This window comes from Phodopus roborovskii, unplaced genomic scaffold (genome assembly GCF_943737965.1).
Source record: "Phodopus roborovskii unplaced genomic scaffold, PHOROB, whole genome shotgun sequence".
Taxonomy (NCBI): domain Eukaryota; kingdom Metazoa; phylum Chordata; class Mammalia; order Rodentia; family Cricetidae; genus Phodopus; species Phodopus roborovskii.
In genome coordinates, this window is record NW_026126511.1 from 25977691 (window position 1) to 26004816 (window position 27126).

At 34.7% G+C, this 27126-nt stretch overlaps 1 protein-coding gene across 1 annotated transcript in view; it reads left to right on the forward strand.

The window, feature by feature from the left end:
* The first annotated feature begins 487 nt into the window (after positions 1-487).
* LOC127230448 (transcription factor IIIB 50 kDa subunit-like) overlaps positions 488-27126 on the forward strand; it is a 120435-nt gene continuing 93796 nt past the window's right edge. Inside the window, exon 1 of the mRNA XM_051195757.1 lies at positions 488-557. Coding sequence (XP_051051714.1) covers positions 488-557 — 70 coding nt within the window. The remainder of the gene's footprint in view (positions 558-27126) is intronic.

Genomic DNA, 27126 nt, shown 5'->3' on the forward strand with positions numbered 1-27126 from the left:
CTTTGAATCTTTATTTGTAAAGTGAGAGACTAAACTATGATGGTGTTTATATTTCATAGTATATGTGTAAAAAGTCAACTAGCTTTTTTATTCTTTTGTTATTGACCTGTAGAAGGCCTGAGAAGAACGAGAGAGAATGGTTATATTCCTGAAGGAGCACATAAGAGACTTGGATGGTAAACAGATTTTTGTGGTCTTGAAAAATCATTGGAATGTCCAATCTAATGTCTCGATAATGAAGACTTATTTACTTCTTAAAGTTAAAAAAAATATTTTATGTAAGCAATAGTTTCTCCTGTATTTCAAAAATGTATAAGAATGAAAGCTATACTTACATGAAAAGCCGAGCAAATTGAATTCATTCAAATCACTCCTGGGCACCTCTAGGGCATCCAGTAGTGAACCCAACAATGCTCCTTGTCAAAATGGGTGCAATGCAGAGAGGCTATGAAAATTGTAAAGCAGCATTCACTTACATTAATCAAAGATGGCAGTTGTAGTTATTACTGAAGCTCTGCTGCTGTCTTACACAGGGCTCTACGACCTTGAGAGGAAAAGTAGGGAAGTTTTTGTAAGGAAGAAATTGAATGAAAATGAAGGAACATACTTGTAGAAGTGCAGAAGTAAGACTAAAGTGTTATTAAAACTTCTGAGCTGTATCCTGAGGTAGACTACATTTTAAAACAAATCAAAACATTTTTCTGTATGTTATGACCAAATGGACATTTTAACACGTAAGATTTATTGCTGAAAATGCTATTTCCAAAGCGCATGATTAATTTTGATAAAAATGTAACATGCTTATCAGACTGTATAATGAAACTTTAATATTCCCAAATGATAAAGCACATCTGGATTTCACATATATAGGTTTGTGCAAGTTCATATTCATATAAAGGGTACTCTCTCATTTGTCAGCAGAGCACTACACTGATGAACACTAAAATATTTACATTAATTATTTTAAATACTCTAGACATTTCTTGTCAATTAAAAAAATATTTACTCAAGGTGTGTGTATCTGTGTGTGCGTGAGTGTGTGTACAGGCGTATATGAGTGAGCATGCAGACATGATTATGGAGGTTTCAGAAATACAATCTAGAGTTGGTTCTTTCCTTTTGCCTCCGGATACTAGGATTGAGTTCAGGTTATTAGACTTGCCCATGCGTGGCTATCTGCTGAACCAGTGAGATCCCTGGGACTCTGATAAATTAATTTAAGAAAGGAATTGCACCAAGTACATTCTTGTTACAGATATTGTATGGTAAGACATTTGCAGGTGTAGTTCATCTCAGATTTTGAAAACAAATACCTACACCACAAGTAATAGAACAATGCACAATTTAAAAAAAATTAATTAAGGTCCTCCAGCACTTAAGAAAGTGCCGAACATCCTTAGCTATCAGGAAAATGCAAATAAAAACGAGTATGAGACACCATCTTACTCCTGCCAGAATAGCTAAAATTAGAAACACCAATGACAACTTATGTTGGAGAGGATTTGGAGAAATGGGAACACTCCTCAACTGCTCGTGGGAGTGCAAACTTGTACAGCCATTTTGGAGATCAGTATGGCAGTTCCTCAGGAAAAGGGGAATCAGTCTACCACAGTACTAAGCGATTCCTCTCTTAGGCATATACCCAAATAATCCACATTCATGCAACAAGGACATCTGTTCAACTATGTTCATAGCAGCATTATTTGTAATAGAAAGAACCTGGAAGCAACCTAGATGCCCCTCAACTGAAGAATGAATAAAGAAAATGTGGCACATTTACACAATGGAATAACATTCAAATGAAAAATCTTGAAATTTGCAGGCAAATGGATGGAATTTGAAGAAACCATCCTGAATGAGGTAACACAGTCACAAAAAGAGAAACATGGTATGTACTCACTCATATATGGATTTTGACATAGAGCAAAGGATCACCAGCCTATAATTCACACCGACAGAGAAACTAGTATACAAGGAGCAACCGAGAGATTTATTCAAGGTCCCTCACAGAAGGGAAAAGAAACAAGATCTCCTGAGCATATGGGAAGTGGAGGGGGTCAGTGAAGGGAGAAGGAGCTAGGAGAAGGAGAAGTGGAGGAGAGGAAAGAATGTAGGACTAGGAAGACTGAGATAGGGGAGGAATATACGAGAGAAAGGAGAGAGAGATGCCATAAAAGAGGGAGCCATTATAGGTTTGAAGGGAAAACTGAGTTTAGAGAAATGTCCAGAGACGTACAAGGGTGATCCCAACTAATAACCCAAGCAACAGTGAAAAGGCTACCTTTAAATGCCTTTACCTGATAATGCGATTGATGACTAATTTATCCACCATCATAGAGCCCTCATCTAGTAGCTGATGGAAACAGAAGCAGACACCCACATATAAACACTGAACCAAACTGGAATCAAGACACAGAAATGGAGGAGTGATAAGAAAATGGGAACAAGACCAAGCTACAGAAACCCACAGAGACAGCTGACCTGAACAAGCTCATGGCCCCCCAGACTGATAGCTGGGAAACAGCATTGGACTGACTCAGACCCCCCCTAAACACGGGTCTCAGTTACAAGGCCTGGGCAGTCTAAAGGGCCTCTGACAGTGGACCCAGCATGTATCTTTGCTACATGAAAGGACTTTGGGAGCGCATTACCCATGGAGGGACACTCCCTTAACCAGGAGCCAGGAGAGGGGGCCTAGTCCCTACTCCAAATAACTTGACAGATTTTGATGATCCCTCCTGCGAGGCAGAGATTTTGCAACCTGAGTTGACCTGCTGTCATTTCCACTGTTGGCAACTAACGGTTATTTTTTAGTGTTCAAAATACATTCTTATCTAATGGTTTCTGATGACAGTGGTCAATCAGAGAGACAAATTATAAATATGGAGTCTAAAGTGACTGTGCTCTCAAGGCTGTGAATACATACAAACACACATAAACACTTATTCATGGAATGATGATCCATTAAATCTACACACACACACACACACACACATTACATATAATATATGCAGTTGTATACACTCATATTCTCACATATGTTTCTATATGTCCATGCACAGTAAAAGCATTTAACAAGTTTGCTTTCTTTTGTGAAGTAGGTTCTAGCTTTCTTTAAATTGCACAATATTTTGATACATATTCAAGACAGTCAATCACAGTTTGACTATCATTGCAAATATGTACATTAAAAGTTGGCATATATATCTGAAAAAGGTATCAAAGTATGGGAGGATGTGTCAAAGAAAACAGTTCGGTATGTGTCTAAGAACATAGTGAAATATTTTACCTTAATTTGAATCTAGGAATTTTCTTGTTTGCAGTATCTGTGTCTAATTCATTGTCTGTGTGTTTATGTTTTAAAGAAATAAAATCTAGCTGCTGTACTCCATATTTAAAAATAACAATATATTAATAAGATGGCATGTTTCCCCTGGTTACATGCTCCTAGAAAACAATCACCACCTTCATTCACTTATGGAGAAAGTTGAGTGACACTTATTTTTTATATTTTTTCATGATAAGAATTATGTGATTTAATATACTTTCATATAAATACCCATTCCCAAATTTTTATAGCATAAAACATAATTTAGGGACATAAATAGTATGGAAATTCTACACTACTTCTGTCACATAAAAGAGCGACCAAAGGTTATGCTTTAAAAATGTGACAAATAGTTCCACAAGTTGTAATGTATGCAAGTGTGTGTGTGTGTGTGTGTGTGTGTGTGTGTGTTGTATGGGAAGAAATCAGCTGACATTACCATGCTGACTTGAATATCTACAGCTGACAGTGTACCCTTCAGGCATTTTGGAAAGTCTGAACAACAGTGCAGGCAGCTGACAGAAATAGAATGATGAATTAACATTCAGTAGTAAGGATAATAGCAAATAGAGAGGATTCAAAAAAATTGTAAAGTTGATTCATAAGTTAAGTCTCTTAACTGTTGTTGGATACATAACCTAAATAATGTATTGTATCATGTATGTGTATCAATGTATGTTTGTGATTTTTAGAAATCAGAGAAATATATTCATTAGTTAGATTATTAACTGATCAAATTACTTACATGAATTTTTACATATTATGATAATACTAGTGAGGGATGGGTAATGATGAATGAAAATATTCTAAAGACATATTTTGATATGTTGATGATGAACAAAACAATAGACCAATACAAAAGTTATAACTATAAAATATATAATTTTTTATCTATATAACTATAACTATATATATATATAACTATATATATAATTATAACTAAATATAACTATAAAATATATAATGGTTATGGTTTCTTCTCTGTGTTAAGAAATTGGTGCTAATAGTTTTCAAAAAATATTGCCTTCTTATTAGAGAGGTAAATTAGCATTGTAAAGAGTTAACAATTTTTTTATTATTTATTTATTTATTATTTACTTTTTGAGACAGGGTTTCTCTGTAGTTTTGGATACTGTCCTGCAACTACCTCTTGTAGACCATGCTGGTCTCAAACTCCTAGAGATCTGACTGCCTCTGCCTCCTGAGTGCTGGGAATAAAGGCTTGCACCACCATTGCCAAGCAAGAGATAACATTTCTAAATGACATCATAAACGTGTTTTTATTTTGTTTTGTTTTTGTGTTTTTGTTTCATTTTGTTTTTCACTAGAGAAACCCACATTTGCTGTAGAAACACTGCATGGACGATATTGCTTGGGGCAGAGCTAGCTTAAGCACCTCACCATTGAATGTTTACCACTTACTTCCTCCAACAACTGATAGCATGAATGTCACAATGCACTAGAGAAAAACACTACCTTTTCTCACTGTGAGACAGACATGATTTCAGAAAATGGCAACATTTCCCTAAAAGTAGAAAATATTTAAGCAAAATTCAGATGTCAATGTTTTTATAGGATGACCTCGTTCTAATGAAAACATATTTAATGAAGTGTTATACTAAAAATAAACAAAAAGGTTATGCCCTGCATCAACTTTAAAATAATGGAAACAGGCAGTACTTAAAGACCATGTAGTTCCATTTTTTATTTGTTTGTTCACATGCATGTGTACATTTATTTGTATATCCTTGCCAGCATACATATGCCACAGTATGCTTCATTCTGTGAAGTCAGAGACAGTTTTAAATATTGTAATTCCATTATCTCCATCCACCATGTGGGTACTATGGATTAAATACACAATTTCATGCTTGCATGACAAATATGTTTAGCCTGCAGGTCCATGTGGCCGGCCTGAGGCAGCATTTTTTAGAGCATTTAATATGAATTAAATTTTTAATCTCTAGCACACATTGCCCCAATATAATCATCAACCACATGATATAAATTAATGGTTGAGGCACAGAGTGTCTGCTCACATTTCTTAAGTTAACACAGCCTAATGCAATCGAAGTAATATTTCTTATTTCAGAAGCTTATCATGTAACAAAATTTCTAAAAATTACAGCTTAGTAAAACTTTCTGTATGAATCAAATTAGGAACTAACTGAAGTCATCTAGTACATGCAAATATCATAGAAGTTACACTGAGTAGCTAAGAAATAATATTAAGCTTCTATAAAATGCTCATTGATACATTATCAAATTATTGCATATGAAATACAGCCAGCATTTGTGCACCATTCAAAAATCAGTAAAAGCATTAGTTTTAGTTTTTGTTATATTAAATAGATTATTTTCTCATACAATATAATCAGAATGGTGGCTTCTCCCTCTACTCCTCTCTTTTCTTCCTTATTGTGTCTGCCATCTGGATTCACTCCATTTCTGAACCTCACTAGAAAAGAACCAGCCTCTAGGTGATAGCAACAGCGCTTAACAAAATAAAACCTAAGTTAAATAAAAAACCATCATATTGAAGTTAAGGAATACAAACCAAAAGAAAAATAAAAGATCTCCAAGAAAAGGCACAAGAACCAACGACCCCTTCATTCACATATTCAGGAGTCCCATAAATGGACTCAACTGAAAGCTCTATATATGCAGAGGACCCAATGCAAACCCATATAAACACTGTGCCTACTGTGTCAGTCTCTGTGAGTTCAATGAACTTTTCTCAGTTGACTAAGAGGGCCGTATTCTCCTGTTGTTATCCATATCAGCCTCTCTGTCTCCTCTACTCCTTCTCCTTTTTCATGGGGTATCCTAAGCTTGAAGGGAAGGGATTTAATTGAGACATCCTAAATAAATGTATTGCTTACTTATGAAATGAGAGAAGTTATTAAATATCAATTACATATTATTTATTATGTGTTAGGTCTAAGGCATTAACTTAATTAAGCTAAACAGATAAGAATATCATTTGTCATCTTTAATGATTTTGAAATTTTCACATCTTGACATTAAAGTAAAATTTTCTCAATGTTAGCATGCTTATGAAATAAAACAAACAAACAAAAAACCAAACAAACAATCAAAGAGAAAACAACTTTCCACTTTGTTATGATTTAGGATTTGGCCAAATTTTCCATATGAGCTTGGATTGCTTGAAAAAAGTTGGGTAAATGATAACTGAATCTCATTTGTCAGATTAAAATGCATATAATTTTAAACATTCCTCATTTCCTATGGTTTTAAATCTTCCATTTAAAGTCACATATTACTCTCTTACACATACTTTATTTATGTGAATACACATATTAAAAAGAAGTTTGAATTCAATTTGATTTTTTCATTGACACATGAAACACTGTGAAACTCAATTTATAAGAATACACTGTGGAGACTTCTTGTTTCATGTCAGTTGCTTTTCCCCTTCCATAATTATTTTTTCAGTTGATGCGCTTTGGTCTATGAAATATAATTTTGATTTGTGACAAAGAATTGATGATTATGGAGTCAAGTAGAAAAAAATGCCCTATATCAAACTACTATGGCATAATCTTTGTACACTGAAAATGTTCATTACTCTCTTTGTTAATAGAAACTGACTGGCTTATAGCTGGGAAGGAAGAAATTGGGCAAGACAGCCTGACATAGAGTGAATTCTGGGAAGAAGGGTGGAGTTGGAGGAGACAACAGCCAGATGCAGAGACAGCAAGATGGGCACTCCATAGTACGAAAAGAACTGTGATATATGCCAAATGATAAACAAAGAATATGGGTTAATTTAAATGTAAGAGCTACTTAATAATATGCCTGAGCTATTGGCCATCCGATTGTAATTAATATTAATACTCTGAGTATTTATTTGAGAGAACTTATGGGAAAGAAATTTTTCTGCCAACATCTGTGGAGCAGAGACCTTATGTATAAAAGTTATTATCAACATTACAACATTTCTCAGGAGAGGTATTTAAATCATATTTTGTCATTGTTTCTCTGACAAAATACGTGAGAATATTTACTTTGTGAAGGTTTAAACTGCAAACAGTTTAAAAGAAAGTTTAATCTCTCAGGTTGTCACACACATACCTGAAGGAACTGGAAATGAGTATGCAAGTAAGCACAGGCACCACAGTAGTCAACCAAGAAGCAGTGAGAGCAGACTGGATGCAGGTAAAATGTAATCTTCACAAGCCTTGTCTTTATGTTCTACTTCTTTCAGCAAAGTCTCACATCCTAAAGCGTTCCAAAATGGAGATCTAAATTTTGAGCCTCATTTCCTAGTCGACACTCTGTTCTCTTTGAAATGCCCATACTTAATGAATTGTAAATGAAGGCTTGAAGGAAATGAAAACATTAATTTAGTAACGTTCATTTACCCTTTAGAGTTTGTTTTTATTTGATTGTCCCCCTTACAGGATTTGCAAACCAAAATAAACCTACCTTGTCCATAAATTGCTTTTTACCAAGGTATTTTACTACAATCTAGATAGGAAATACTAACAAGGTGAGAGTGTTGCCCGTGAAATACTGTAAATATGGAACTCTCATGCATTGGACTGGTTATGGGAGAAATACTGAAGATTTGCTATTGGATTGGGAATGCTACTGAAAGTAAGAAGAGAAGCATAATTTGGTTGTTTCAGTGGGATCTTGATGATAAGAATGGTAAGAGATTATGAGCAGTTGAAGTATGGCTCATGGGATTACAGAGACTAAGACTATATAGAACATGTGTAGGGGAAAATCGTGAGCTGTTTGTGTTAAGAATTTGTGCTTGCTGCTCAGATTGGAGGTAGAAAAGCAGATGTGACTATCAAAGAGATCAGGACCATTGGAGTGAAATTTCCTGTACTTAAATTGGAACATGTACTCTCAGGGTAAATTCACAGAAGCAGCTATGATGCATGGGGCCAGGCTGTAGTGCAAACTAGTAGTAGAACTTATCAAAGTTATCATTGTCACCAAGATACAGGCATTGTAGTCATGAAACACAAAAGATTTAGGGAGCCATGCAGAAATACTGATCCTTGGACATAATGTTCCAGTCTTGGAATTCATTAGTGGAGGTGAATCCTTAGTTAAAGTTGATTGCACCAAGCCCAAGACACTAGAGATGCCATGACCATGGGGTATCTACAAGAGATAGCTGCTAGACTAGAGTGGATTTATTCTAAGCCAAAGAGCTCTTCATATTTCTGGTGACAAAGCTGGAAAATTGTAGCAATCCAAGCATGTTGGTGCTAACATTCCATTATGAGCTCTAGATCCTGAACAATGGAAGAGCATGATTGGGCTTTTGTCCTGATATATTTTAGATTTTTTCCATTTTCTATCTCAATTCTTCAATCTTGAAACAAGACTGGTATCCTGTGCAATTGTATACGAAATTGTATAAATTATTTATTTTTATTTGATGCCCACACTTAAGGAACTGTAGGCTTTGAACGTTGAAATGTGTTTTATAAGGTTTATAAAAAGAATAATGTTTTCATATCATTGAGTGATAGGTTAGACTTTAAGATGAAGCTTTTGTGTGCCAAGCTCAAAAAGGGTCAGTGATGTTTAGCTTTAATTTTCAATGTGATGCAACCAGGAACCACCCAAAGAAAATAATATGTGTGGGGATTATTTACATTCCTTAGGCTGTAGTTCCTGAGCTGAGTTGTTGAAGAATGGAGAAATCAAGCTGACTACAGGCAAGCAAGCATGTAAGCATGTGTCTACATGTATATTTAGTTCTCTCTGCTATAGACTTGGATATTGTAGAAATAGCATTTTTTAAATTATAATTGTATGTAAATTATTTCAAGGCTAGCCACTTAGTAATTGATTACCAACATGGCAACATTTCTCCAGGGAAGCCTCAATACCTTAAAGTCCCTTCTAGATCACTGAAATATGGAATTGTAATTTCAAATAAGCTATTTTTTCACTATGATGCTTTTTCTTGGTAATGTATTTTTTCATGAAATCAGAAGTGAAACTAGGATGAAATTTGTAAGGATTTCCAGGTAAATCCCATTAAATTGAATCTCTTTTAAAGAAGTAAAACATAGAAATTTTCACTTTTGTTATTGAGTTTCAGATTCCTCACACGATGCAATTTTGTGACATAAAAATGAATTGTTTGTTCAAGAAATGTATGAGAAATATGTAAGTGCCTTAGCAGCATGGGGTAATTGATAAAATAACATGTAACAAGATAAAGAGAGGCTCTTATTGAGCACTTGTCATAAGGACAGCCTACTGTGAGACACCAACATATTGATACCTTGGATAAGTCATGACAAAACTTTTTTGGAAAACTAACCTGAAGCAAATTGAAAGGAAAAACACAAAGTCTTTAAAGGGTAATTATATTAAAAAGGGATGGTTAGATTCTGTGTTTATGTAAATGCCAAATATAATTTTCAAAAACCATTAGAATTTGCATACTTCCCCAGCATGTTCACTCTGGATAATGTCTCAGACACATAAACATTATGACTTAGGTTTTAAGAGACTGAAAATACTGAAAATTTACTATGTAAAGAGTCAAAGACATTTGAAATTATGACTGCTTGATCTTTGATTAAAGAGATAACATGAGTAGGATTACATGGTAAATTTACTCAACTGAGTGAAACTACTGAAAGGAATAGTGAAAGCTAACAGTGGTCAATTTTGAATAAAGATAAACATAAAATGAGTAAATTTTCAGGATTATGGTATTAGAAATCATGATAATAATCACTGACATCTATACATCTTATCCCATGGAGAGCTCCAGAAGCTTTCACATCTGATCCTCCATGAAAGACTTTTAGATTGATAATAGATTAATATGTATTACATTCATTCATCATTTCAAAATTGATCCTTGTGTTCTTAATTCATTTAAATTTACACACAAATTTCTATAATATGTTAAACATCATGTTTCCCCAATAATAATTTTTCGTGGACTCAAGTACTGTTCTTCAATTTTAAGCATGTGTTAGGTGTAGAGTATTAATCTATGACCATCAGCATTTTAATTAGAGAAGATAACTCATAAAGATCAATAGTATAATCACATCTGGAATCAGATACAAAGTTGTCCTGGAAAGCTTTCAGAACTAGCTGTGAAATCATGTCTTAAAGGATGTAAGTTCCTGATGTAAGTTCAGGATGTAGCATCGTTATTTGATATCACAGAATGCATATCCTGAATGCATATTGTCAGTTTTAAAATATTTTATGGAAAATAATGTTTCAGTAAAATACATTCTAATAGGTTTCACCTTAGCACCCTCTTCCACATCCTCTTGTTGTTCCCACCCATTCTACTCCACACATTCTGTCATCATATTTTCATCTTGCTTGTCACAGTCATCAATAAGGTTTTGAAACTAGGAACTTTTTCTTGAATATTCATTCTGTAACATTGCTCATTTCCACAATGATAATTAATATAGCAAAAAACAATGGCTTCACATTAAATTTTCAAGGTGATTAAAAATTAAAATAACTGAATAAAACCTGAGCAAGATCTGATATATTTCTGCTGCATAAATTGCTTTTCTATTGCAAATTCCTTCTGAGTTTCTGTCATTGAAATCATTGAAGAACTTCTCTATTTTCAATAGTTGACAAGTTGTGGATGACACTCAAGCATGAAGTATCACAGTATGTGTCCCAATCTTCATTATTTAGAGGAAAAATGAGCCAGAATACTCTTTAGAGAACAATGATTCTATTGGTAAAACTGGAAAAGAAAAACAATGTAAAATAGCAAAATATCATCAGTACCAAGCAACATAAACTTTTTTGGTAACCAAAATAATAAAACAGACATATGGATGTCCATACCATTGAAAATCAATGATAATAATTAAGGAAACAGAGTTAAGAACTATTATTAAATGAATTTGTTTAATTTATATTCTGACTTCACCTCCTCCTTTCTTCTCTCCACCCATATCCTCCTCCACATATATAGCTAGTCATTTTTCAGAGAGGGAGAGACCTTAGAACATTCAGATTTAAATAGTATATTTTCATGTCATCCTTCCCCCTTACACCTCAAGAAATCTCCTGGACTAGGAGGTGGAAAAAGTATACAAGCCAGAAAGGATGGAAGGCTCTTAAAAAAGAAAAGAAAAGAAAGAAAGAAAGAAAGAAACTCCAAAACAAGTCTCTCTAAATCAACATGAGGAAAGATCCTATGAACTCACAGGCAGACTCAGCATAAAAAGGCCCTGCATGGGTGTGCACCAGACCCTCTGTATATATTTTATGGCTTCTAGTTGAATGTTTTTATTGGACACCTGAGTATGCAATCATGTAGGTCTGATTTCTATTCATGTCCAGTATTTTGTGATTTTTTCTTTTTGTTGGTTTATGATGTCTAAGTTTCATATGGCAGTTCTCATTTTACCTTATTATATTTGATTTCATAAATGAATGATTGAATGAACAAATAAAAACCAACCCATCCGGATAAATTCTCATATCTGCTGAGAGGGAAAATCATTTTTTGCCAGTGGACTGAAAGAGTATATACAGCACTCTAGATAAGTGCCAATTGTTAGGAATAGTTGAGCAGTATATAATGAACTCAACAGTTTTTGTTTTGTTTGTGTGTTTGTGTGTGTGTGTGTGTATGTGCGCATGCATGCACAAGCGTGCACACTTTTATTTGGATACAGCTTAGTGTTTATTGTATTTTTCATTTTGGGTGTCATTTTATTTTACTTTACTTATTTAGGAGTTTTCTTTATTTGATTCTTGAAATACTTTGCTTGTTTATGAGAAAGAAGTTAAAGTTGATTAAGGAGTGGTGAAGAGGCTTTAGCAGGACTTTAGGGGACAGGAAGAATATAATCAAATATATTTAATTTTAAAAAATAACGACTTAAAGGACTTAAGTTACAGATAGTTGTAAACTACCATGTTTGCTCTAGAAACTAATCCAGATCTTCTAAAAGAGCAACAGTGCTCTTAATTGCTCTGTGATGCTACAACACTCTGATGAAAGCTTTTTTTGCAGTCACTTTTTGGGTGACTACAAGACTGCTGCCAAATAACAATTTGAGCTTCCATGGAAAGGCTACCATAAATGCCCTTCCCGGAGAGTGAGATCAACAACTAACTTCTCCATGCAGCCCTCAAGTAATGCCTGTTAGAAACAGGAGCAAACACCTATATGTAAACTGAGTCAAAGTAGAACTCAGATGCAGATGGAGAGGACAAGACCAGGCAGCAGAAACACATAGAGACAGCTTACCTGAACAAGGAGGAGCCAACAGGCCAACAGACAGATACCTGTGAAGCCAGCATGGGACTGACTCAGGGCCCCTGAATATGGGTCTCAGCCAGAAGGACTGAGCAGTCTAAGGGACCTCAGACAGTGGAGCCAGGATGTATCCCTGGTACACAAAAGGTCTTTGGGAACACATCTCCCATGGAGTGATAACTGCCTTAATCTAGAGACAGGAGAGAAGCCCTAGTCCCTACTTCACATGACCTGTCGACCTACATGACCCCAACTGGATGGCATTGCCCTACATATGGAATTGGGGTATGGGAGGGGAGGGTGGTTAGAGTGCATGTGAGAGGGCAAAGAGGGTAAAAGAGAGGGAAGGAGGGAGGAAGGGATGGGGTAGGGAGGGAGGGAGAGGGAACTGGGATCGACATGTAAAATAATAAATTAAATTAAAAAAAATATGATTTGACTCCAAAATTTAAGTTCAAGGACAAGTTACTTGGGAAAAGGATTTCTATTTTTGTTTCCACAGAAAATGAAAAGATGTGGATTCCTTCCAGATTAATGTGGTTTGATCAAGCCACACCACCTGAAACAGAGTACCAGGTAATCCTACATTCAAAACAGCTGGACAAAGCAGCCTGACAGACTACAGCCAGGATTTCTGAATCTTTTTCAAATCCCCCATGTCATTGCCCCATACCAGCAGGAAGCAGTTTGGAAAGAACAATGCCCAAATTCCTAAATATTGTCTGTAAATGTTTGTTTTCATGTAAATGGACTTGGTTATATAAAATAAATAAAAAAATCTAAAAACATAATAAAAAAATACATTATCTACAATAGCTGTATGCTGTTTTGTAATACATGTATAAAACATGTGCTAAAGGTGTTATAAAATGAAAATGGACACTTCATAAGAAGAAGCTTTGTAAGTAACAAATAATAGCTAACTGTATCTGCTTAATGGCTATTGCTTATAAATCCATAAGCCTCTATGGTTAACTGGAAAAAAAATGATTACATTCATATATTATAAGTTACATTGGATAAATACCTAAACAATTAAAATATTTTTAAATTAAAAAAAAGATTTCACACAATCAAAATATAAGTTAGGAGGTGCCTTGGTTTAACAATAAATTATAGCCCTGGCAATATATTGAAGCAATATATTGAATGCGACCATTTTGGCATCCAGAGAAAATTTACTTTCAGTCTGTTTTCTCAATTTGAACTGGTAATGGTCTATGGAGTTCTTCTGTTTATCCTCTCATAGTAGATGTAATATTCTTCCATATGATATAATTGAGAAATAGCTATAGAAATATGTGTACCAAAAGTATTTATAATGTTTGACAATTATTTTTCATTGCAAGATCAGGGTCTTTTGCTGTCTAGTCATTTCTACAATATTTTTGGTACTACGAAACTAGGACTTTCTGACCAGTTAATATTGGTGAATATACTTTTGCAGGTAGATGCTGTAGGATGTTTGATAGAGGCTGTATCTGAGCTCTTATAACAAAACATGCAGATGGTATCATAAGGCCCTAGCTCTAGGGAACTATTTTGATAAATAGCACACATTTATTTCAGCTGTCACAAATATTAAAAGCAGTGTCTTCAATATGGTATGTGCAGTTTCAACTTGGAGATTAATTATCAAAATTAGAAGGAGTACAGAAATTTGTAATATATTATAATGAAGAAAGAATTATTCCTGGATGATGAACTTCAATGATCTCTTCACTAAGTAAGTGACCACATTGAAAAAAAGAAAAAAAGAAAACAAAACACCAGCACTTTTAAAAAGAACTGTTAATGTCTCCTTTGCTCTACCAAATCCAGTAGTAGAGAGGGAGGAGTGATGAGTGATGAACAAAGGGGTCAAGACCAGGCTGGAGGAACACATAGAAACAGCTACCTTAACAAGTGGGAGCTCATGGATTCTAGTCTGATAGCTGGGAAATCAACATAGGACTCACCCAGCCCCACTAAATGTGGTGTTAGTTAGGGGGGCTGGGCAGTCTATGCGGCCTCTAGTAATCGATCAGTATTTATCCCTAGTATGTGAATGGACTTTGGGAGCCCATCTTACATAGAGGGACACTTTCACAGCCTAGACACATTGGCAGGGCCTAGGCCCTGCTCCATGATATGACAGACTTTGAAGACTCCCATAGTAGGCTTCACCCTCCCTGGGGAGCAGAAAGAAGATGGGTTTGGGTTTGGTGGGCTAAAAAGGGGAGGATGGGAGGGTAAGGGAAATGGAATTGACATGTAAATCAACCTTGTTACAAATTAAATAATAAAGAAAAGGAAAAAAAAAAAAAAGAAGAGGTGTGGAGTAACACAAGGGGAACCTGTGTCAGGGTGCAGAAAAGTAGAAACTATTTTAAGTTTATTAAAAAAAAAAAAAAAAAAAAAAAAAAAAGACTTGCCGACTTGCAACTATCACTTTAAGGAAAGTATACTACAGGGGTTTTGTTTTGTTTTTGTTTTTGCATGTATTCAATTGTCATGTGGCCAATGCTATATTCTACATGAGAAAAAAAAATGCTTTCTTTCCAAATTCAACATCACTTAGAAACTTGTATCTCAATTCAGGAAAGGAAGCCTATTACTCAGCTAGCTGAGTATGCATTTTATGCACTGGGAATGATACTCTGAGAAGAAAAGTTGTTAAACCCTTGGATATTGTTTTTCTGTGTTCTATATTGCATTACTTTATTTTATCACTCTCTCTGAGGATTCATGCCTTTGTTACTACTCTAAGCAGACTGTGCACAAAAGTTTTTGGTGGACAAAGCATTCCACAGAGAGATAGTTCCTCAGGTCTTCCTAATACCATTGATTGGAGTCAAGGCTCATCCACTGAGTCAAACTGAAGGAGATTTGGTTTCAAACTATTGAGGAATCTCCAGAAACCTCACAAGAGAGTAACTGTAGGTAATAAGTAACCTGGTGAACCCAGCCAGAAAATTTAAAGAACAGCAGTGTGGCATAAGGAAACAAAACACTGCTCCTAGGTTCAAATTTTAATGATATAAGACTATGAAATGTTCTGTGTCTGGAAACTGTCAAAAACAATATAGTAATAATATGGCAATTGCTAGACTGTACTAATTTGGTATTGCTAACAGATTACAGGCTAACAGAAATGTCAAGAAGGATGGTTTAATAAAGCTATGCGCAAGTGACAGTAGTCACAGGGTGATTGCCTGCAGTCCTAAGGCCAAACTCTTCAAAGCATTTGCTGATTTACATAGGAAAGAAAATGAATTTACTGAACTAGTCATAAAAATTATTAAACAAACAAAATAGCAAACTCCAAAGAGTATGCTTCCATTTGATGTAATCACTAATGATCAAATATTAGAATGAATACTTTACCTAAATATATAATTAGCAGAGTGGAGCCACAAAAATACAAGAATCTGCATATCCAACCCACAGTCTCAATTAGACCCTTGTTGGAGGAGATTGGTCTTGTTAAAGAATTATTTCACTGGGAAAGGCCTTTGGCTTTTCAAAAGCCCATGCTAGCTGTCTTTCCTTCTTTCTCTGCCTGCAGAGCAGGATGTAAATCTCTTAACTACTTTTCTAGAATCTAACTGAATGACAAGATTCTCCCTACCATGTTGATAATGGACTAACCGTCCAAAACTGTAAGCAAGCCCCCAATTATGCTTTATTTTCTGAGTTGCCTTGAACACGGTGTCTCTTCATAGCAACAGAACAATGAGTATGACAACTCTCTACTTTTAAAATATATTTTAATTAAAATAGGGGTTTGGTTCTTTTTATCTTTCCACTTGCTCCCTTCAGCCCCTCCCAGATACCTTCCCTTCAACCCCTCACATGCCTCTCTACACTCAAATTGATAGCATCATTTTCTTTTATTATGACTTTTACATGTACAGGTATGTACAAAATTTTCCAAGTAAAAAGTAATATTTCTTAATAAGAATGTATATTCACATGTAATCATAAATCATTTTCTTAAAATATTTTTATAATTTTCTTCCAAGAATTTTATACATGAATATAGGAAAATGTGATCATTTCTACTCCCCATATATCTCCTTCAAATTTTCTACAAATATCCCCACAAAACCCCTTCCAAATCAATGGCTTATCGTTCTATTTTATAATCCCAATAAGTGTTCTTAGGGTTATCCATATTTTCATATATGTAGGACCATCTATTGGAGTTGAGAAACTTACAAGTCACCATATCCAAATATATGAAAACACAATGAACAGTAGATACAGTTATATGATGAAAAAAGTGAGGGAAAGACACTTCAAAAAAGTGACTAGTGAGTTATTATTACTCAAATAAACAACTATGCTTTCTGGATTTCATGCCAAGCTATATAATCTTGCTTTCCCATTGGAAGTATAGGTTACATGCTCCTTGTTTTACTGTAGCATGATGGATAAAATTGTACCCTCTAAAAATAAGTTCATATTCATCCAAGTCAGGTTTTGTTCTCTTCTCATGGACATATATCTTAACTTAATAAAAGAAGTCTTTCTTGTTAGAAGGACTATGTCCCAAACAATGCATTGAGATTATTTTTAAAAATTACATATTCTCCTTTAATGTAATTTAATTAATGTTTAAGTCACAGCTGAAGAAAAATATAATCCAAATAATAATTCTTTCACAATTTTTCTTCTTAGAGAAATTTCTGGAATAGTGCAAATTTTACATAATAATAGCATACAGTCACTTTTTAAAATGTTAAGACTTCCTTTGAGATAATCTAAGATTGTTGTAATATACTTTGCAAGGAAATGGGAATTCAAGTGGACCAGATATTAGCATTCTTTGCAACCAGTATATGTTCAATTCTCTATAACCCAATGATTTAAAATGTTTTTATTTTGGGGGCAGCAGGAATCATCTTACAGAGATTAAGGATGTTATCCTTTCATTAGTAAATATAACACATCTCCCAGCACTGTAAAATGATAACGCAAAGACTTGTGTGTTTAGGACAAATCACAGGTCTACTTATCACAGTGGAACAGACAAAAGCTGAAATACAAGTGGCAAGTAAGTACTTCTGCTGAGAAAATAGTTAGAAATAACATATACTACATTCATACCATTGATTTTTGAGCCATTTCCTAGTCCAAATAAAGAGGCAATATTTCAATTTTTCTTCACTAAAAGTCAACACAAGCTACAATATTTATGGTCAATTTGCCATATGATTCATCTAAATGGACAGTGTTAATTTTATAACTGATCTATATAATTTATTTATATGATCATTGCTAAACTTTATTAGTCATACTATCAATTGTTCCCCAAAATCTTCGTCCCTTTTCTTCTTAGAAGTATGAGTAATCATGAATCTCTTTAGAATGAAACTGTCAACAATTGAGAATGTTCTGCAGTTTTATCTTGCCTATGAGCCAATCAGGCCGTCATCCATACATTTATGGATGCTGGTTGAAAGACATAAGGTTCTGCATCGCAGGGTGAGACCATTATAGTTGCAGCACAACAATTATGATGAATATTAACATGTTATTTGCCACCGGGTTTCATATTCCTTGAAAGCACAAGGCAGATGGATAGCCTCAGCCTATAGAATATGCTACCTCTTTCCTTTGAAAGGAAACATTACCAGAGAGTAAGCATCTAGGCAATATTCTTCAGAAAAAGTTGCAATCTTTATATTCTATGTCCCAAACCAAGCCTATTATTTACTTCAAGTGAGCAGACATTTACTGTATATTCAAAGCCTATTTACTGCACAGAAATTTCTGAAATGATAGTTCAGACAAATGTGGAGAATTGCTGCATTTTAAAGGTGCCCCAAAAGCAAGGCATCCACAAAAAGCAGTCTGTGTGGATTTCTTCCACTTATTTTCTGTTGAGTTACTTAACTGACACATCAAAACAAAGAAAAAAGTCTTCTGAAAAAAAGTCAGAGTCAAAGTATATGCATATTTCTTTATTAATATTGTATTAAAAACAAGGCAAACTTCAATTGTGGATATTTTTATAAGTTTGTATAATTTAATATAATTTCCTTGTTTTCAGTAGTAACTGTAAATTTACAGGATTATTAAACAATTTATGAACCAAGTTATAATTTAATCAATTCTTTAAAAACTCTTGATATTGAACTTTCAACAATATTGAAAACAGTGTTATCTTAAATAATAAACTATGGAATTATGCAATTATCCCAGGTAAGATAAATTTTAATACATTATATGTATTTAGTGTGTGCATGTATGTATGAGTTTTGGGTTGTTGTCACATGAATGGAAGACAGAGGAAAACTGGTGGGAGTTAGTTCTTTCCTTGTACCACAAGAGCCTCCCTAATTGAACGCAGATTGTAAGGTTTGTCAATGAAAACCTTTATCCAGCAAGCCCTATTGATAGTTCACAGGAAGAAACTCAAGAGCTGAAGTAAAGTTGTGATTATGATTATTATTATGTATGATTATTTTATTTACTTTTTTAAGTTGATGACTAAGTATGCTGTCTTTGAGTAAAGGTACTTGGCATGGTGTTAATTTGCCAGGTTTGATTTCTTTAATGTCTATATTTGTATAAAAATAGAAAAAAATCAATCCAGAAAAAAAGCATATATTTATACAAATATATGACAAAACTGTTAAATTCTTTCTAAAAGTTTATATATGCAAAAAGCTTACAAGGCATTTAGCAGGAAATGTACAGTGACATTAAATTTTCCATTGAGTAGAATCAATCCCATTAGATCATTGAAGTTAAGAAGAATCATATAGCACATAAAATCCCATATCTCAAAATAGACTAACTTTGTAGCACAAAAAAGTGAAAGAACCAGAGATAGATATTGGGGTTCAAGCTTCACACTGCAGACCAGAGAAGCAAAGCAGGCAAGCCAATAGATCTTACGTCTACCTATTTGAAATGGCAATCTTGTCTCCATGAATCTTCAGAGGCAAAAGTCTCTGAGTTCCTGTCTCCTCCTCCTTTTATTCCTTTCCTCAACCAGCCATAGCCTTCCTGTCTCTACACCCCTACTGCTGGGATTAAAGGCATGTGATTCCAGGTAGTGAGATCATTTTCTTATGAGCTGTTTCTTTTATGACCGGATTCATTTCGTGTAGTCATTATTGTGGCCTTGAAGAAACAGAGACTTATCTATGTCTTAATCCTGATTCCTGAGATTAAAGAAGTTTACCATCAATGCCTAATTTCTGTAGCTAACGAGTGTGGCTGCTTTGCTATTCTCATCTCCAGTGGCTTTAATAAATCCTAAACAATATATCACCACATAACTAATAATTAGGCCAAAATATATATTATGTATTTATTATTATGTATATGAGTTAAAATCATTAATACTAATATTGGAGAAAGCATAAAGCAACATTCACTTACACTATTGTGAAAATAGTATCATGAGCACAAAAAGGTGTCCTTTTTGTAGATTACATGAAGTAAATTGGAATGGAGATTCTCACCTCATGAAGAGTTTACATAATATACTTTACGTCCACAGTATATCCTTTTCCTCTCCTCGACTTTATCTCTAGGCTTCTTCTTCTATGCCTTACTTGAAGCTATACCCACATCTTGTAAAGATTATGTGAAAGTGTTTTCCTTATAGTCCTAACAATGTATGTATAGTTACATTGTGCACTAGTTAAATTCTACGGAATTAGAAAAAGACTTAAATGTAAATTTAAGTAGGTGAAATGATTAACATCTATACACTAAATATACACTTTAAGCAAGTATTTAACGCTTCATACTTAAAGTTTCTACTTCAAAACTATATGAGTTATATGTATATATTTAAACATATATGGAAGTAACTTTAACTACATTATTTATGAACTTGAATATATGTATGAATGCTTCGATAAACTCAAACCCAACCTAGAGGATCCATGGAGTAATAGTTCCCAGATTCCTGGCATATATAAAACTGCAATATTTGTATTTATCCAATTCTATCATAGAATGTAATGTAGTATTTATAAATAACCCTCTTATATACTCAGTAAGACACAAGAAAGAAAAAAAGCCCCTTTCAGCTGTAGAAAAATCTAAGTCAGGGACTGAATCAAAGTGAAACTCTGACGACCAAGGAGCAGGATTAGAAACAAAGGGGTAAGGCGGAAGCAGATGAAAAGGAAAAAAAGGTACTAAGTTTAAACCTATGAAGAGATCTCCTTTTCTAAAGGGTTTTGAGACATGCCCACCTCTCACTTGCTATCTCCTCTAACTCCCTCTTTATTCCCACATACTACAAATTTGCTAGGGAGATCTTGTCCCTTTCCCCTTCTCCAGGGGACCATGAGTGTCTCAGGATTCTCCTTGTTAGGGAGAGCAAGAAAACAGATACCATAATACCATTATAGCTTTTAAGAGAAATCAGTCACTAGGGAATTGTCCAGAGATCTACAAGGATGGCCCCTACTAACAGTCTAAGCAATAGTGGAGACACTACTGAAAATGTCCTTCCCCAATTATGAGATTATGACTACCTTATATGCCATTCTAGAGCCTTTATCTAGTAGCTAATGGAAGCAGCCACACCCCCAGCTAAACACTGAGCCAAATTCCTGGAATCCAGTTGCACAGAGGGAGGACTGATGAGCAAAGGGGTCAAGACCAGGCTCTACAAACCCATAGAAACTGGTGACCTGAACAAAGGGAAGCTCATGTACCCCAGTCTGAGAGCTGGGAAACCAGCATAGGACCAACCCAGATTCCCTGAATGTAGGTGTTAGTTGGGAGGACTGGGCAGTCTGTGGGGCCTCTGGTAGTGGATCACTATTTATCCGTAGTATACAAATGGACTTTGGGAGCCCATTCCACATAGACAGATACTCCCTCAGCAATGACACTAAAGGGAGGGCCTGGAGCCTGCTCCCAATGATATGACAGACTTTCAAGACTCCCCATGGAGAGCATCACCCTCCCTGGGGAGAAGACAGAGGATAGCATGGGGAGTTAGTAGGGGGAACAAGGTTGGGGATTGATATGTAAATCAAGCTTGCTTCAAATTTAAATAAAAATTATATTAAAAAATCTTTGGGAGCTGTTCTGAGCACACTAGACCTGACTATACACTGGGGACCACCGGGAATCCCCACCTGCCTGGTCTCTGACCCCAACCTCTGGTCCTTTACTGGAGTTGCGGTCCCCTCCCAGATATTTGCCTATCCCCACATGGTAACTCTGAGTCCCAGTGGGCTGGATCTTTGACCCCCATCACCATGTCTCTGCCACACAAGGCCTCAGCCAGAGAGGGCCAGGCCCCAGCTAGATCTGCCTTTCAATGCAGAAACATCCTGAGTTCCAGCCTTCAGGATCTTTAACCACCACTGCCTGTCTTCTGCTATAGCGTGATCTTTGACACCTATTGTTGGGACGCTGCCTGAGGAGAGACCTCCTAGAGAGCTTGGACCACCCAGAGCTACAGACTTCGAACCTCTTACCCACTGAAGCCCTCCTGGGGAGTGCCATAGAGAGAGGGAGAGAGAGAGGGGAAGAGACCCCAACTACACCTACTAGAAGAAGTAATTGGAATACAGCAATACAAGAAAACATCCAACAAAAGAAAGACAAGCATAATCTAGGGACTCTATACCAACTAGACCTAAACACCCCAAATCAGATGAAGCAGAAGAGAATGACTTAAAAAAATTATCATCATAAAAATGATAGAGGCCCTCAAAAAAGATGTGAGAAAATCCCTTAAAGAAATGGAAGAAAAAACAAACAAAAATTGGAGGAAATGAACAAATTTCTTAAAGAAGGTATGGAAAGCCAAGAAAAAACAAACAGGTGATAGAAATGGTTCAAGACTTGAAAACTGAAATAGAGAAAATAAAGAAAACACAAACTGAATGAATGCTAGAAATAGAAAAACTGGGTAAATGATCAGAAACTACAGACACAATCATAACCAACAGAATACAAGAGATGTAAGAGAGAATCTCAGGCGCTGAAGAAAAATTAGAAGAAATAGATTTATTGACCAAAGAAAATCATAAATCCAACAAATCCTTAACAAAAAACACCCAGGAAATGTGGGACATCGTGAAAAGGCAAAACCTAATAATAATAGGCATAAGAGGAAGGCGAAGAAACCCAGCTCAAAGGTACAGAAAACATATTCAACAAAATCATCGAGGAAAACTTTCCAAATCTGAAGAAGGACATGCCCATGAATTTACAAGAAACATACCAAACACCAAATAATCTGGGCCAAATAATAAAGAACACTCAACACATAATAATCAAAACATCTAACATACAGAATAAAGCAAGTGAAGGAAAAGGGACAGGTAATATATAAAGGCAGACCTATCAAAATTACACCTGACATCTCCATGGAAACTCTCAAGGCCACAAGGTCCAAGATAGATGTTCTACAAGTACTAAAAGTCCATAGATTCCAGCCCAGGCTGGTATACCCAGCAAAACTCTGAATTACTATAGATGGAGAAAACAAGATATTTAATCACAAAGCTAGATTTTCCTAATACATATCTACAATCCATCCCTACAGAAAGTTCTGGAGAAGAATTCCAACCCTAGTAATTTAACTATGCTCAGAAAAACATAAGCAATAGATAATCCCACTTCACCATAACCCATGGGATGGCAGGGAGAGAGAAAAAGAAGGAGGGAGAGAGGAAGGGATGGAGGGAGAGGGAACTGGGATTGACATGTAAAATAAAAAATAAATTAATAAATAAATCTGTAGAATTTGAATCTTTTTTGGCCATTTTTCATAGAATTCAAAACAATTTATATTTATGTGTATATTTCAATTAGCAATATTCAAATGTTGTGATGGGGATATGGCTTGCCTAGCCTTCCCAATGAATTGCAGCATTCTATTCTTTTAATAAAGGAAAACAAAAATCAGACTTAAAAACTACATATTAGAAAGTGATGATTTGGATATAGATATTTAGTTTAGGTTCTCATAGAAATTTCACCTGTGTCTTTGTCACAAACAGAAATGAATTTAGCCTCCTGATAATAGCAACACCTTAGAATTATCATAAAGCATTGCATTTTTACAGCTTCTGTAATCATTCCCTACAGATTCAAACACATCGTTCTGGTGTGCCTAGAGAAATTCAGATGACTCAGGAAGCTAAGGACATTTACTCACAAAGCATTACTTGTCTGTAAGTTGTATCATTCACTTAATCCCTCCCAACAGCAGTAAAAAGAAGAGTTGCAGCGGAACTGTTTTCCAGGGAACTCCAGGTGGGCAGTTTCAGTGGATCTGCACACATGATTGAAAGGTAGACATTCCTCTAAGTAATACAATACAACCATTATGGGTTCAACATGCTAGGCTTGTGTGAAATTATTGCTTTGACCTTTTGTTCTTTTCGGCACCATCTGGGATGAATATATCTGCTTGGGTGTCCTTTTGCAAGTCACATGCTGGCATGTATTGTGACCTGAAGTATAAGTGACAATAACTAATAAGAACATTTAGAATTTAATCCACACAAAGAAATAATTTCTGCCTTTTCCCTAAATGGTCCTTACCACTGATTTTATTATGGTTGTACTGTGTAGAATACACTGGATATTTATTATGATGAGCCTGAACAAATAAAACAAAAAAATAATACAGTCACTCAAGATTCATAGAGAACTTGTATTTCGATTTATCCAGAATTATTTCCTGTGAGGTAACTCCAACATCATTGCTCATGTCAAGAGAGATTGCTCTTCCTGCGTCCCCTTGATCAATCAAGTTTGAATCTGCTTGAAAGGACTTGAACTTTACAAAGCCATTGCCATTATTAACTAATTCCAGGGGTAAATTACTTCTACAAAATGGACTGTAGTAATTCCCCTGTTGACTGGCCAGGAGGCAAACTTGCTGGCAGAAGCAGCCACTTACTATACCTTTCACCAAAGGAAATTACAGAAAGTGCCAGTTATTCTCCAAGTCAGTAAGCAAATGAACGATCACTCTCTGCTGTAATCCTGCCATGAAAAGTAACCTTTTCTTATCCAGGTATTGCAAAGTTGATCTTTTAACACATATTTTAAAAATTATCTTTAGAGTGAAAGATTAAACAAAGGGATCAGTAATTACAAAGGTTATATTGTTTCTCTTTTCCAAGTGTGGGCACACAATTATCTGAGAATAAAAATATTTTAAACAATCTGAAAGTATATATTTAAGCAAGTTAGTCGTTTTTATATGGACATGTTTTATAATGGTCTTCCAGGATTATCAATATTACTTCAGATTTAGTAATTTTAAGGGTTTGGTTTTTGTCTATACTAATAACCTTTTCCTAATATAGAATTAAATTACCAGGCTAACAAAACAGAGATGCAATCAGTAGATCATAATTGTTACCTACAGAAGGAAATATTGTAAACTTGAGGGGAAAAAATGTAAAACCTGAATTGTAGGTTGAAACAGACATTTGCTACAAATGAAAATATATAACGAAAAAAAACATATTGAAGATTTTAGCATGTATATTTTATATGTACTAGGAAGACACTCAGGGATTATTTTGAATTTCAGCCTATGTTGCATATTTATGGAAGAACAAAGAAGAATACGAAAAGATAAAGATAGGTGATTTTGACAAATACAGACAGATACAAAAGAGTTAGAAAAGCCTGTTAAAATTATTCTTTGGATATGTTGCTAATATGTAATGTAGAAAAACTTATTAATGTACATTCACATTTTAAAGTAGAGAAAGAAAAGAAGATGGGAAGTTCAAAGCCTAACAGGGCAAACAACAGTCAATATTAAAGATGGACAGTGATTGTGGACTCTACTGCTGTGACTTTGGAGCCTTCAAAATCCCAAAAGAAGATATGTACAGTACTATTATAGTATTATTGGGCATAATACCTGTAGTGGCACCAACCTCATGCACTCCAGGTACCTCCTGGTAGAGGATTCTGGTGGTTTTCCAACATCTATGCCTGTGTCGGCATCCTATCCAGAGCATCCTTGTTATTCTGCATAGGGCATTTATTTCTGTCCCGCTTCTTCATTTTAAAATTGTACTGAGTTGTCACCATATGGTTAATACTAAGTTCTCATGTCTACCACTTGGAGCCTATTGCACAGGAGCCTACTTGTGCAACACGGGATGTGTCCAAAAACAAAAAAAAAAAAAAAAAAAAAAAAAAAAAAAAACAAAAAACTTTAGAGTTGAACACTGAAGGGACTTTGGGTAACATCTTGAAAGTCATTCTGCTCCTCTTTTTTAGGGCATGTTGAATCTATGAGTTTGAGCCTTATATATAGCTCTGAAATGCCTTTAGAGTTATTGTTTTCATGAATTCACTCAAACTTTCTTCTATCCATCGTAATCCTCTTATCAAACATTTATTCTGTCACAGTCTTGGTAATCTTTCTTGAACATATTTCTCATTCTTTATAATCTAGCTTGGCTGAAAAATTTCTAACTTTTAAGTTATTCTTACTTTTAAATTTAAGTTTATTTTATTTTTTTTTTTTACTCTTTCCTCACCTCAGGGCCATGCATGGAAAAATTCTTCTCTATTTGTTGATCATGAGAATATGAGGAACACGCAAAACAATATGGGCTGTTGGCTGTTGCCATTACCTTTGATTGCTTTCCAGAGCCTGTTGTAGGACCTGTTTCTGAAGACAGCACACACTGGAAACAGGGATTAGATGATTATATATTCCTGAAGAAATAATGTGATAAAAATCCACATAATCTTCTTCCTTTTCATATTTTAATATTCAGTGACATTTTGTATGGGAAATAAATTTTATAAAAACAACAATATTAAATATTTTTTTGAATTATAGCTTTCAGATTTTGAGCCTATACATGGAAGTGATCATATTTTAAAAAAATAGATTGATAATACAAAGAATATGATCACAAAGTTTGATTTAAAATACCATCAAATTTACATGATAGTTTGAGGAAGACTTTTGGCATGAAACATAGACAGTAATAATAGCAATAAGGGAATTAGTATGCACAATTTTTTGATTAGAATCAAATGTCTGATAAAATTATATAGTTTTATCACCAACAGAAAAAAGCTATAAATAAGTTAAGAGCTGAAAAATATCGTTTTTCAAGTTGATTTAGTTTTAAATTTTATAATAATATGTAATAGATACAATTATATTTATAAGTATAAATATTAGTTTATAAATGTATAAATATATATTCTTAGTAAGTATTTATGCATATGTACATATCTACAAATTTGTGCATTTGTTCCTATGCAGGGGCATATTTCCTCACTTTGTCCCTAAGAAAAAGTAAAAAGACATAATGAAGTAAGGAAAGCAACATACATCTCTAGAAAAAAAATGTATAAATACCACTCTCCTCCATCAGGCTTCTTTGAAAAATTATCCCCTCTAAGTTAGGAAAGAATTCATTAGGAAGGAGGGAGTTGAATAGAGGTGTACATAAGACAACCATGTCAAAGTAATAACTAACATCTATCTTAAGTAAACATTCAATGAATGTACTTGAGATATTTCTACTCCCAAATAATTAATGATTATTCAAGAACA